Raw genomic sequence first — 12735 nt, 5'->3', positions numbered from 1 at the left:
GCGGTTCGAAAGTGTTAGTTTAGACAGTCTTCGGTGACCTTTAGACATCAACTTTCGGACTGCGGAGTAACTCGGTGCAATTGGAAACTAGAGTTCATCTAACGAGATTGGAAGTTGTAATTGAATTCTGGAAAATTGGAAACTAATGTTTATCTAACGAGATTGGAAGCTACAGTTTAATTCCGAAAAATTGGAAACTAAAGTTTATCTAATGAGATTAGAAGTTATAGTTTGATTCCAAAAAATAGGAAATTAGAGTTTATCTAATGAGATCAGAAGTTATAGTTTGATTCCAAAAAATTGGATACTAGAGTTTATCTAACGAGATTGGAAGCTACAGTTTAATTCCGGAAATTTGGAAACTAGAGTTTATCTAACAAGATTGGAAGTTACAATCTAACTGAAAAATATTGGCAATTGGATTTCATGGAAGTAAATTAGCCGGGAGATTTCGTGAAATAAAATTGCAACTCAAATGCAAGAGAATTAAATGAGAAGCAAAAGTGTTTTGAAATAATGTGGTAGCTAAATTTCAGCCAATGAAGTTAGTGGCTAACGTTCAGCTCAACATTGCTGTATTTGAAAGGAAACCAGCTCAGAAGAGAAGTAAAACCTGTTGAAATAGTTGTGGATTAAAACGTAACTATTTTGGAAGTTAGAATTGTTAAACCTAAATTAGAGAATTATTTGGCAGATTTTCGAGACCCTACGAAAGAATGAGAGCACCAGCAGCATCCGTTTGATACGCGGATGTCTGGGAAACTGGTATTTCAGTCGGGCTACCGAGAAATCGATTGGTGTCATGAGAGATCCGTCGACTATCCTACTTGTTCCGCGACTCCTCGAGAGGATGACGCCTAGGAAATCAAAAGTGCCGTGTGTAACCGTGATTCTTTTTACGGAGCTCCGACTCTGTTGCCATTTTTGCGTTTAGTAGGTTTCAGTGAAACGTTCTGCTTCTAAAATAAGGTTGGCGTGTTATCAACATTCCAAATTGAATTCATTTTGAATCAATATTAATCTTCTATATTAAATGAAATACACGCTCGAAATAATTCAGTGTTTATAAACCTAGCATTGAAATATACGCGACAAATGATAAATGACGAAGCAAGGGTAATTATTCAGGTACTGTGTACACTGGAGGCGTTCAAAAAACGAATAACTGAATAACAATTTCGACGTTCTTTTATGTTTTCTTCTACGTGCATGTCGCACGCAGAATCAGATGAATTAATGCACGATTACTCAATGATTCCCCGATGCAATTTCAGTTGGCCTCACCGCGAAAGACCCGGTCGGCCTTCCTTTCTTTTAAAAGGTCAAACGGCCATGTTGGTACCACGCACGCTGTTCGTCTCGCGTTTATTAGCGTTTTCTTGTTCGAGCACCTGAGAACTCGGAGCATTCTATGCCGATATTAACCTGTACGATGTCTTTTAATCGTTTTGTCCGCGCCGCGGAAGCCATTACTCGCTTGAAATTCAAAAAATCTGAACGACAATCTTTAAAAGGCTTTATAATAGTCTCTTGCCCTTTCGTTTATTTACTCTGACAAGACTTTAAGAATTGCCATCGAAATAACTGGGAAAAAGTAATAAAATCTTTTACTGAATCCTGTATTTCGTTAAGTAGAGTCTACAGGTTGTTCCAAAATTCGAAGTCTAAATGTTAGAAGCTTATGTTGTTGTTTGTAGAAGAGTTTCTTCGGTTTCGAGGTGAATAGGACAGGTTCCCGCAGTTCGGTCAGCTGTTTCAGGAGCACCCTATATAAATAGCATTAAAATCCAACGCAAACAACCTGACAGGGCACAACGGACGATCTGTCGCGAGAATGTTCCGTATGCTCCACTTTTTGGAATCCCGTTTCAGCACAAAGTATGTACATATGTAAATGTATACAGTACCGTTTAAAAGTTTCAGTACAGGGAACGAAGAAAGCACAACCCAAGTCCACACCCTGTAGGCTACGCTTTGATAAACATCCACAGATAATAGTCATATAATTCCATTAAACTTTCATTCATGATTACTTTATACAAAGTAACATTTTTAACTACATTAAACTTCTCAAATGAAATCTCCCATAAACCATAGAAAACGTTCCAAACAATAAGTGATTCGATAACAATTCTCTATTCCCTATAACCTCGACGCGAAGAAAGCAAGGAAAAGAGAAAAACAAACTAAAGAAGCCGAAAAACAACTCATTATCAAGAAAAACGGAAGATTTCCTTAATTAATAAGCCAATAATTCCAACACATTCAAATTCAACTGAAAATCCCATTGAGTTCAATCATATTAGCCCCTTGCTCTATTTATTTCTTCTATAATCGATACGACTACTCTATCGTTAACAATTTCTTAAAAAGAACAAATTTCGATGTTTATTCTATCTACCCCAAAGGTAACGATTCATAGAAAAGCAATACTTAATTTACGTTTAAACAAATAAATAACACTTAAATTTCTCAAATTCAGTTTAACATATTCGTCACGAGTCTGACACTAATTTCGATGTTTATTCTGTCTACCCCAAAGGTTAACGATTAATAGAAAAGCAATACTTAATTTACGTTTAAACAAATAAATAACACGTAGATTTCTCAAATTCAATTTAACATTTTCGTCACGAGTCTAACACGATATAAGTCAAGGGGTCAAAGACACTCGAAACCGTTACTCTACTAGCGACATCTGTCCGCCATTTTGTAGAGGCAGCGCGCGAGGTAATGGCGAACGCCGCGAAACTTTTGCGGGCCACTGTACCCGCACGCATATACAGGGTCGTTCGAGTTTCCCCGACGAAGGTGGATAACCGTGACGCAAATTTGCGAGGTGTATTTTTAGGATGCGTTCCTGTACGACTGCGGTGCAGGGGGAAGAGGAGGATTCACGGTTTAGGAATGCCGTCTCGTTTCTTGGCCTTCCTCGCCTCTCCCTCTCGCATGCGTCCAACCTACCTGCGTGATCTCTTGGCATCGGTATGCCATTATTGTGCAGCAGGTCGAGAATTTCGGGCCGGATGCACTAGCGCGGCCGGTCCGCGGCCATTTTCCACGATTCCGAGGGGTTTCGACCGTTCGGCGAACAGGACTAGCGGACAAGGCTTTAGATCCTGACAGACATAAATATACAGGATCCTTGCTCACTAATTGACACCAGGAACAAATGATTTTAACACTCTGAAGTTGCGTTCCGATGGCGCATGTGGAGATGGGTACAACACCTGCTGCGACTCGAAAAAATGGTTTTTGAGCACTTGAGTTATGGTATGCGAGTAGCTTAGATTTATACTTGTCTTTGTTTCATTATGTTCCACGTTTGTGATCCTATGAATGTCCAGTTTTATAATTTTGGGCCATTTTAACTCGTCGCACTCGAGATTCGACAAAAACGTCATTTGTTTTGATACAGGAAAAGATTTTAAGATTCAGTTCATAATTTTGTATTAGGTATCGACATATGAATCATAGAAATAAATCTCGCTCTTAATTTGTGTTTTTTATTAGTTTTTATTAGTTTCAAATAATATCAATATTTTAGTAAGAAATGGGCATTTATAGTAAAATCGTCGAGTGGAAAGGATTTTTCCAATTTTAAGTTGTGTTTTTATAATTCTGAAATATTTATATTTGTATTTTTCTAATTAGATAGGTTTCTATATTGGAATTAAGAGAGGATCTAGAGATGTTAACTGAAGACATTTTTCGATAGTGGTCTGTAGGAAAGTTATGTAACTCTGAAAATCGTCACTACCAAATTCAGTTTCACCGTAGAGCTGAATCGACGACTATGAACGCCTATAAATAATTGCATCGTTAAGAATAAATAAATTACTCGCCATTCTTGATCTTCGAGTCCCCGATTCGTAATCTCGTTAGACTTGAGAAATAACCGGTACGTTGCGAAAATTTCTTGTCTTCGAAGGGTTATAGTGGCGCGGACTTTGCTTGTACGCGGTGATTTCAACGCACGCAGAGGAAACGCTTCAGGGACTTTAATGCGCGGTGAAGTATCGAAGTGGAGATTTCAACGCGTGTTGAAGTACCGTTCGGGGGAATTCAATGCGTGTTAATGTACCGCTTGAGATATTTTATTGTCTATACTGGGTGTACGAGAGTTTAGGCTGCGGGGAACACTTAGACACTCATCGCAGCTAATCGTTCACTCAACTATTAAATATTCTATCCTTAAGTATCTTCCTTATTAATTGCAGTCAATTGAACAGCTCTAGAAAGAAAATTCTTCGGAGGATTCTATTTCTTTTTTCTAAATTCCACGTCTTTGAACGAAAATGTTTAATACAAAGTTAAATAATTAGCATTGAATTATTTTCCGCTTCTAACGAAGTAACAATAAATTAGTTTTGTCAAGTTGACAAAGAAATTGTGCAAGGGGATAATGATACTGTTCCACAAAAAGGATGACCATCGTAAATTAAACGGATTTGGCATGTCATTATATTTTTTGCGCTCCGGCCGCTAAGACCTTCGCCGATTAAAAGCCAGACAAAACTCGCGGCTCTCAAGGTCCACGAGAAACTGGCTCAGAGTTGTTTTCGAAGCCGCGAGTTTTGTCAACCGACGAAAAGATATTGAATTGTTCGCCGCTGCATCGCGAAAATCAAACTCGACGCGTCTCGAATACAAAACACGGTTAAGAGTCAAGAAGCTTCTGATACGTGCAACCTACTTAATTGCGCTGGCCGTAACGAGGAAAAGTGGAGCAACGTTACGAATGGCCGAACTCTTATCCTCATTGTCCCTCGCGTGATTTATTCGCCGTACGTGTCTGGCTTCGGGACTTTTCTTCGACTTCCATCGCACGAATGTAAATATTTCATTTCTAATTGCAGCAGAAGTCACGAATCGTTAGATTAAGCGTGATTCATTCCGTGGCCGTCATCTTGGAAGAATATTAACATGCAGCCCAGTTGCAGCGAGGAATAATTTCATTAAAACGATTCATGAATATATGAAACAAATTGGTTTTCATTAAATGGAGAATGAAAATCACATCTTCGTGAACACTACTGATTCTAATGGAAAAACTCATTTTATAATGATTACCCTTAAATCTGTATCGTAACAATCTTTCTAGTTTCTTGTTTTAATCCTTCAATTTCATCTACAATCGAAAAAGCGAATCATTAATCTCGACTCTTCAATTTAGTTGAAAGAGGATTAAAGTTATGGTCTTCTATATTTTCTGTGGAAATTTCCGAAAGGACCATTCGTCGCGTCTGTTAAAAAATTGTTCACGGTCCGTCGAGTTTCGATGGACCGAATTTCCACGATGCGAAACGGGCTTAAGCGATTCCAAGGCATGACCTCGGTCCACATGTTCGCCAGTCTACCTGGCCAGGTATAGGACCACCAGTTGCGACCTTTCCAAGGCAGCCGAAGGTTCATCGGAGTTGTTACTACCTGGCCCGGTTTCTGAAGGAAACCAAAGAGATTTTCGACGTTACTCACCGTTCGGACAGGTGAAGACGTTCGTGGCGGGGACCTGCAACAAAGAGAAGAAGCATCGGATTGGAAACGGTTTACAACGTGATCGCTCAAAGAGCTTAAGCCACCTGTAGCCACTTTGCCTTAATTTATTGCAGTGACTCGGACTTGCCGCAGTAAATCTAGGAGTCCCCTTACCTCCGCGCGTCTGACGAAAGTTGGAATTATAATCAAGCTTATAGAGATTTCAACATTTTCTATGACCTGTTAAACCAATTTTAATTAAGATAATAATCCTCGTGTTCATCGCACCGTTGATTTATTGAACGAAAAACAGCTGTTACGAGAGCAATTTTTGAAATATCTAGTTTTCCAATTTCTAACTTAATATGGACAGTTTATAGCAGTCAGAAAATATTAAGAAAAATGAGTGGTATTATAACTTTCGTCGGCATTCCGAGATGTCGGTCCGTTTCTCGGTGAAACTGAATTGAACGTCTTGGAAAAAAGCGAGTTTAACCTAACAGGGATCCAGTATTAAGTGGAATATTTTCGTTGTGCCAATGGAATCGCGATATTCCCAAAACCCCTTAACACAGCGGCGCGCTGAAGTTTTAATTGGATTCCCGATGAAACCTCTAATATTCCATAACACCGGGGAAACTGGAATGGAAACGTTCACTTTCAGCTAGAAAATTTATCGACTGGATGTTCTGCGGCTCCCGCGAGCCCGGTCGTACGCGCTCGTAATTAGGAAAAATTATGCTCGGCTCGTTTCTAATATTAATTCGCACGCGAAACCGCGGATCTCGCATGCCGATTCCTGGCACAGATTTCACCGCAGGCGAGCGACGATTTCCACGCGGCCCGAATCATACCCGTGCAGGCAATTAGCCCGGGCGCAATTAACCGGTGACGAAACACGACGAAATACTGGCCGCTAATCTCGTGGGAAGCGGGATGAGTTGAAGCCGGAAGGATCGCGGGAAACCGTGCGCGTTATGGCGACTGTTACGTAAAACTGGGGTCGCTGCTGTGCTTGTTAGAGACTGTAGAACCCGAAGAAGAAAGTGCGCATCTTTGTTCCCGTTTTCCCATTTTTCTTCCTTTTTTTCGTCTTTGTTGCCATTTTCTCAGCTTTATTCTTTCTTTTTCTCTGTGCGCCTGTTTTTTGCGTCTTTGCTTCCTTTTCCGTGTTTCTCCTGTTTTATTCATTTTTATTCAATTTCTTATCTTTGTCTTTATCTTTTCATGTTTCTTTATCTTTCAACTCTGTTCTTATTTTTCATCTTTGCTCCCGTTTTCCCATTTTTCTTCCTTTTTTCATCTTTGTTGTCGATTTCTCAGCTTTTTCATTTCTTTTTCACTGTGTTCCTGTTTCTTTCATCTTTGCTTCCTTCCTCCATCTTTGTTCCTGTTTCTTTCATTTTTATTCGATTCCTCATCTCTATCTCTATCTCTTCATGTTTCTTTATTTTTCAACTCCGCACTTATTTTTTGTTTCCTTCTCTTTCCCATTTTCCTTCCATTTCTCATCTTTACTGTCGTTCTCTCAAATTTATTATTTCTTTTTCTCTGTGTTCCTGTTTCTTTCATTTTGATTCGATTCCCCATCTTTGTCTCTATCTCTTTATGTTTCTTTATTTTCCAACTCCGCTCTAATTTTTCATCATCCTTTCTTTCCCATTTTCATTCCATTTCTCATCATTATTATCGTTCTCTCAACTTTATTATTTCTTTCACTGTGTCCCTGTGTCTTTCATTTTCATTCGATTCCTCATCTCTATCTCTATCTTTTCATGTTCCTTTATTTTTCAACTTCGCTCTTATCTTTCATTTTCCTCTCCCATTTTCCTTCCGTTTCTCATCTTTATTACCGTTCTGTCAACTTTACATGCGCCGGTTCAAATCACTAAACTTTTTCACGAAACGTTCAGCTCGTCCTCACCACCTGCAGCGTTTCGCATTGTCTACGGGTCAGTTGGGTTCGTTCGTAGCCGAACCCAGCCGCGCATTGTTTATTTCTCCCCGTTGGAGAAAGTGAAGAAGGCCAGCGGCAAGCAATCTGCCGGCGGATCTCGGTTTTGCGCCCATCTTCGACGGAAAGCCGCTTCCCTCGCGCGCGATTCATACGTGGAAACGCTCGGCGACGGGTTCTCTCCTCCGCCGACCGACTCCTTTTCATCCGTGCCCGTGGAGAGCGGGTCTATACGCGTACCGGAATATCAGTGACATAACGGTGGACTGCATTCCTTGGGGAGGTGCGAGTTACCCGACGCACGGGCGTTCGAAGCACCGCAACACAGCTGCCTCCGATATTCACCTAGCGGGCATGCGACAATTGGGGCGGTCGTTGCGACGTGGACCTCGGAACGTCCTCCAGTTTTCATTTACTATGGATGCTCGCCCAACGCTGCGTCACGTTTAACCCGTTAACTGACACGAAAATCTCGAGCGTTCCATCCACGTGACACTTATTTCCAAAGACAAATAGAAATGATTCATTTCTTCGGTATTGCGTTACGTTATGCTATTCTTTATTTCGTCAGATGTGTAGGAGAAAGAGAATTTTATTGGAAACGGTATAATTGTTTCTTGACAACTCACAATAAAACAACTAAATCAAACAACGGACACACTATTTATATACTCAGATGCTCTTGTCTCACTCATACACTTTCTAGAACATTCTTTCGTCACCATGCATTAATTTCACATATATTTGGAATATTCTAGATTTATAAAAAAACGAACGTTATTAACATATAGAGAAAATCAGTATACTCTAGAATATTCCAATGCTTTGAACATTCATTCAAAACGCACTCACATACACAGTCGCGTCATTCATCTATTGCACACACATTCATCACTCATCAATATGTCTATTCACACACTCAAATACATCCATTCCCATATATGTTATCGAATATTTTAGCTATTTGTATTTAAATGTTGAGTTCGATGTGTTTAGAGTTAAATGGGGTATTCTGAGATTTTGAATCAGTTGATAGCTGTAGGTTTATTTTATGTTAATTGACCGATTAACCGTTTGGATGCTAAACTTTTGTGGATATTTACGAAAAATGCGGAAGTGATTAGGTGTGTGCAAAAAAATTCATAAGAGTACTTATCTAATGAGATCACAAATATTGTGCTATTACAAAAAAATATCAGAAAATAACATTTGTTCAGATAAAGTTACTTTGATTTATTTCTTGAAGAACGTAGTAAGAAAATTATAATTGATACTGATAAACAGAATTTCATGTTTGACAGTGTTGATGTATATACGATAAGTTACAGAGGGAAATCGTAATTACTAAGTTGTTTTCTTCTGATTGAGTATTGATTTGAATTGGTATTAACTTAATTCAGTTTTATCGATCCTTTTATAGTTTTATCTGCGAAGTTTGGTGTTAGTGAACTGCTGTTAGATAATCGTAGCAATCTTAAGAGAAACAGAAACGTCAACTTCGTGTCGAGAACTCGACCCTCGCGCATGATTCGTTTTGACTCGTTGGTCGCGCTTTAATGATCACGACCACAAAGTCATCGGACTATTTTTACTCTCAGTTCTGAAACATTCTGGATCTTGATCTTATACTATTATTATTGTTGATGTAATGTACTACTGTCGAGTGTTGTGAATGTCGTAAGAACACTGTTTCTTCACATTTCCACTACAACACTTTTATTTGGTTTCATACCTGACTGTTGATAGTATTTAAAAATATTATATTAACGCTTTGCCGGCCGCACATTTATCGCATCGCCGTTAGGTTGGCGCGGGCGAGTATGACGCAGGAAGGCAACAAAAGACAGTTTCAAACTAACAGAAGAAGCATCTGCTTAAAAGATTGTGACAAAAGACGATCTGATAAATTGGGAAGGGAGAACAGTGGAAGCAATTGTTTCTCTAAAAATAGCATCGATATGTATTCCTATACAAGCATCGGAATGATAATCACATGTACGTAACAGCGGCCGGTAAAGTGTTAAAGAACACAATGTTGCCACGTATAAAATTGATTCGCCAGTTATAAGAATTTCTCGATAGTAACAGGGATCTCGTTTCCCTGGCGCCAATAATATTCACCGTCTGCAAGTCCCTTAATTCGAAACCTCATTAGATCGTTACCGGTATTACACGAGTGTCAATTAATGGCACGCAGTTGCGTAAGTAACCCACACTTCCCTCGTTAACTTAATCTCGTGTGACTGGTGAAAATAATACCGCGAGACCTTCGGCTGACTACTTGGGCTCGGCTTGCAGTGAAAGAAACTGTATCATATTATACGAAAATACACGCATCTACGAACGACACGGAAACTTTAATATTCAAATGCTCGTGAAAATAAGCCCGGAGTAATGGATACACTGATAAATTACAAAATCCATTAGCTCGAAAAATATGTTCGTTAAAAGATAATTGAGCTCGTCCGTAGAAATAATTCACGTGATTAAATTGAAAAAGTGTTTATAAATTTAAGTGAAAAACAATACGAGGAAGCGGTAATAATAATCCGTGCGAAATTGATGTTAGTACGGAATTAATTAAAACTCTGGAATCCCTCCGCGAGTTAAGGGCATTATAAGATTCTTCGTTGAGCGAATAAATTTCAGCCACGTACAAATGAATCCCTCAGAAGGGGATGAAAGCTGTACTAGAATAATGAAAAATGTAACATCCACGTGAGAAAACGATCCATCGCAAGATTTCACGGGAACATCCATAAGAGTCTTAATCTGGTGCAAAAGACCTTTAATCTAACGTATTACGTAAACGTTACTGCCACTATTAATTACGCGCGTTACTCAACACAAAATATTTTAAATTCAAATCGCGTCGCGATTACACGGGACCAATGTGTTTATACATAATTCAGAGAAAATGGCGGCGAATGGTAGCGCCGCGAGACTTAAGTTCAATCCGAAAGTAAATACTCACTCGTAATACAGAAATAATCTCTAGAATTCGAACATCGAGCAGAATACACGCATCGAGTGCAAAGGATTAACACGTGAATATCACTAAAAAGTTATTCAACAGTGAATGTTGATATTTCTGATCACCGTTGTTCATGAAATCGTCAGAAACACTCGTTCTTCCTGAAAATTGTTGGAGTTGCCCGGTTGCGTGCAGGGCATCGCGCAACGGTAATTGCGAATCGCGAACAGAAAAAGAAAAATACGGCATCGGGAATTTCTCGCGCGGCCGAGATAAGAGCTCGCCTAGAATTCTTGGGAAATTGAACGCGGGGTTATGAAGTAATTGGCATGTAGCCTCCGCGAAGGAGTTACCACTGGCTAACGCGCCGCGGCGGCGGCTTGCGCGAGGTGAAAGTGAATTTCAGCGCGGGCTCGATCGTGTATCTATAGAACACACGCGTGTGCGCTGCTCCGCGAGACGCGAGTCGCGCGAACAATGTTACGTGTGTGTACAGTTGCGACATTTTGTGTATAGGAAGTGTCTCGACGTGGCGAAAGGCTCGGCAAAGTTCAAGAGAAATTTTGAGGCAGACGGGGAACTGCCGGTGATCGATCGGACTTCTGATCGCGATCGGGGAACTTCGATTATTCGATCGGAATTGTGGAATTTCGAATTATTAGATAGGAATTATGGAATTTTGAATTATTGGATGGGAATTGTGGAATTTTGAATTATTGGATAGGAATTGTGGGATTTTGAATTATTGAATGGGAATTGTAGAATTTTGAATTATTAGATAGGAATTATGGCATTTTGAACTGTTCGATGGAAATTGTGGAATTTTGAATTACTCGGTCGAAGTTGTGGAATTTTGAATCATTCGATCGAAACTGTGGAACATTCAACTGTTTCATCGAATTTTAAGTACAATATTGGAGATTAAAATCGTGAAAACGTCAACTATCTGTATAAAATTGCTATTTCCCATTTCCACAAGCCATTCAAAGAGTAACAATTTCATATTTATTAATTCCGAGTTCGAGGAAATGTAAGGCAAATGAAATTTCTGTTGCGAACGGCCTCGTCGAGTTCAAAATAAAATGAAACAGTATCCGATTCCAGTCAGCATCTTGTTTCCTCCTTTTCCTACGATTCTCGAATGCTACGAGTACACACAATTCCGAGATCTACAGTTATGATTCAGGAAACCGCAGTAATACGATTCGTCGAAATTCAAGGAACATCCACAAGATGGAAATAGAAGAGAAATATTGAATTAACGGAGGAAATGAATTTATATTCGACAGGAAATGATGTTTCTCCATCTTCTAGCTTTTCCAACGATTTATACGATAAATCCAATAAACAAATCACGAGCTTCGTAAATGCATCATTCTACAGATCGATCTACAACAATAAAAATCAAACGCAATCGCACGTTCCACTTCAAAGATTGCACTCTGTTAAAAACAATATTGAATCTCTATTATTGTCTCCTACAATTCTTATTTCACACGTTGCATTATACATTATATAAATAATCACGATAAAATAAAGAACAGAAAATTACAGGCGACTGTTTCAGAAATATAATTAACACGTTCACACCGGCGTGTACCGATGGCTCACAGTAAGATATATTAGACGGCGTGTACCATCAAATATGTATGTGTAATTAGAAAACACTTCCACATATTTGAAAATTAACTTATTCATTTATAACTTTAATATTTTTATCAATTTTTGGAATTCAGCCGCCAGATGGGAAAGAGTGTGAATTACGGCGCTGTGAACGTGTTAAAAACCGGTAAAACATTTTCCTCGAGTTGATAGACTGCAACCTATAATTATTAAGTAATGCATCGGCATTCTAAAGCATTCCATTAGCCATTCAAAAAAGAAATATACTAAAACTGAATTCTCGTATAGGCTGCACGACGTTCACTTAATTTCCGTGTGCTTTCACAACGTGAAAAACGTTCAGCATTGAAATGTTTCAGTGGTCGCGTCAGCGGCCATGTTGCACAAGGACGTCGGAATTCCGTTCCATAGCAGGCTCCGGAAAGAATGCGTTTATTTCCCGCGGAATTGCGAGGAGTTATTGATTAAATAACGATTGGAGTGTCATATCGGACCGCAAAGTGAAATCAGCGTGAAACGATCGTCGACGGCGCCGATCGTCCACGCCGCGATCGGCAATGACGGAGTAATAATCGAACGCTCACCTGAGACTCCGTTAGCTGAAGATGGCACAAGAGGACGGCGACCCACACGGTCGCCAATTCTCTTATCAGCATATTACTGCAACAGAAAGAGAACATTTCATTGTAAAAGATTGAAATATATA

The 12735-nt window shown here is 39.4% G+C and overlaps 1 protein-coding gene across 5 annotated transcripts in view; it reads right to left on the bottom strand.

Annotated features, from left to right (window-relative positions):
• uif (sushi, von Willebrand factor type A, EGF and pentraxin domain-containing protein uif) overlaps positions 1 to 12735 on the bottom strand; it is a 61017-nt gene that overhangs the window by 22213 nt on the left and 26069 nt on the right. For all 5 annotated transcript variants that reach the window (XR_012999300.1, XR_012999301.1, XR_012999302.1 and 2 more), the window contains exons 2-3: positions 12614 to 12689; positions 5479 to 5512 (exon numbers count right to left, since the gene is read on the bottom strand). Coding sequence is in view for 2 of the 5 variants with exons in the window: in XM_031982512.2 (XP_031838372.2) it covers positions 5479 to 5512; positions 12614 to 12685 (106 nt within the window). In the remaining 3 variants the exon portion in view is untranslated. The remainder of the gene's footprint in view (positions 1 to 5478; positions 5513 to 12613; positions 12690 to 12735) is intronic.

Source organism: Nomia melanderi, chromosome 1, assembly GCF_051020985.1.
Source record: "Nomia melanderi isolate GNS246 chromosome 1, iyNomMela1, whole genome shotgun sequence".
NCBI classification, from domain to species: Eukaryota; Metazoa; Arthropoda; class Insecta; order Hymenoptera; family Halictidae; genus Nomia; species Nomia melanderi.
This window is presented reverse-complemented; position numbering and strand designations above follow the sequence as displayed.